Source organism: Priapulus caudatus, unplaced genomic scaffold (assembly GCF_000485595.1).
Source record: "Priapulus caudatus unplaced genomic scaffold, Priapulus_caudatus-5.0.1 Scaffold5117, whole genome shotgun sequence".
NCBI classification, from domain to species: Eukaryota; Metazoa; Priapulida; class Priapulimorpha; order Priapulimorphida; family Priapulidae; genus Priapulus; species Priapulus caudatus.
Window position 1 is genome coordinate 2,079 of NW_014582178.1, and position 1,463 is coordinate 3,541.

The following is a 1,463-nucleotide window of genomic DNA, read 5'->3' on the forward strand; positions in this document are numbered from 1 at the left end:
CAGTGTGGCTGGGGTCAGACGTTAACGCCTGCAGTGTAGCTGGGGTCAGTCGTTAACGCTTGCAGTGTGGCTGGGGTCAGTCGTTAACGCCTGCAGTGTGGCTGGGGTCAGTCGTTAACGCCTGCAGTGTGGCTGGGGTCAGTCGTTAACGCCTGCAGTGTGGCTGGGGTCAGTCGGTAACGCCTGCAGTGTGGCTGGGGTCAGTCGTTAACGCCTGCAGTGTAGCTGGGGTCAGTCGTTAACGCCTGCAGTGTGGCTGGGGTCAGTCACTAACGCCTGCAGTGTGGCTGGGGTCAGTCGTTGTAGCTTTAATGCTGAACGTTAGAATTGGTCGTTGTCGCTGCAGTGTGTTTAGGCAATAATGTCTGCACGTGCTATAGGTGTTATGCAACAGTAGAAGGCGTCCATAGGCAGCAAGCCTGAATAGGCATCGAACAGAATCAATTAAAAATACTTAGAGAGAGTTTCGTCGCATACGCGACGTACACTTTATTAACGTTAAATCACTACAGATTCAAACACCGATCTTCACTCGAAACATTTGCCACATTGATTTCAAGAATTTTCACCTTGTAGTCGGATCCCGTTTCAAATACAAAATGGCCGACCGGCCACCATGGCTACACCACTTGACGCGACTGCACGAATATTAAACCACAAAACCAATCTCACTTCTAATGCTTTCTAGACGTGCACGGGGCTTCTATCTTGCTGGCATCATACAAATTATTGCACTCTAGTTCCGAATTTTACCGAAAATTCAAAGGAAAAGGCAACTCCTAGACAAAATAGTGTAACGCGGCGAACAATTTGCGCATGATTATTAATACTTGCCACCTATAGGTAAACTGACTGTCACTAGCTGTAGTTACTAATACTGATAAATGTGTGTCAAGTTCACTGAAGTATATAACATATATTGTTATAGTTCAGTGGTCAAGTTACTAGCGATGAGAGAAGAATACGCGGCAGTCCGCTTGCCGGCGCGCATGCGCGATGACCTGCTGACGTTGATAATGACGTCACGATGACCGTAACCTGATCACGTTAACGTTTAACGTTTACAAATACAATAAAAACATTTTTACAAACGTTTAGAAAACGTTATAAAAACCCTACACATTTACCTTATATAATCGTTTCCAAAAACCTTGTTTAATTGCGTTGGCACTTTCTGGGCGCGTTCTCCCAACTTGCACCAGAGCGCGAAATGTTCGCAGTTGTTAATAAGCATGTCGTAACCGCCATTACAGACGGTACCAATACCTTGTACATCTCCGATCTGGCTTTCCGCTCGCTTTATCACCGTTTCCGGCGGGTCGCTCTCCTCCGGTGTAGACGTGCCGGTTAGGAAATATTTCGCGTACCATATTTTGCACATTTCCCATGTTTTGCTCATACCGTAACGGTAGATCTCAAGATTGCCACCATCTAGGAATTCGTCGAGGGTATCTCTGCGTATT

At 46.3% G+C, this 1,463-nt stretch overlaps 1 protein-coding gene across 1 annotated transcript in view; it reads right to left on the minus strand.

Moving 5' to 3' along the window:
• Window positions 1-916: 916 nt before the first annotated feature.
• The window catches only part of LOC106819915, a 1,278-nt gene continuing 731 nt past the window's right edge, over window positions 917-1,463 (minus strand). Inside the window, exon 2 of the mRNA XM_014824489.1 lies at window positions 917-1,454. Coding sequence (XP_014679975.1) covers window positions 1,124-1,454 — 331 coding nt within the window. The 3' untranslated portion in view covers window positions 917-1,123. The remainder of the gene's footprint in view (window positions 1,455-1,463) is intronic.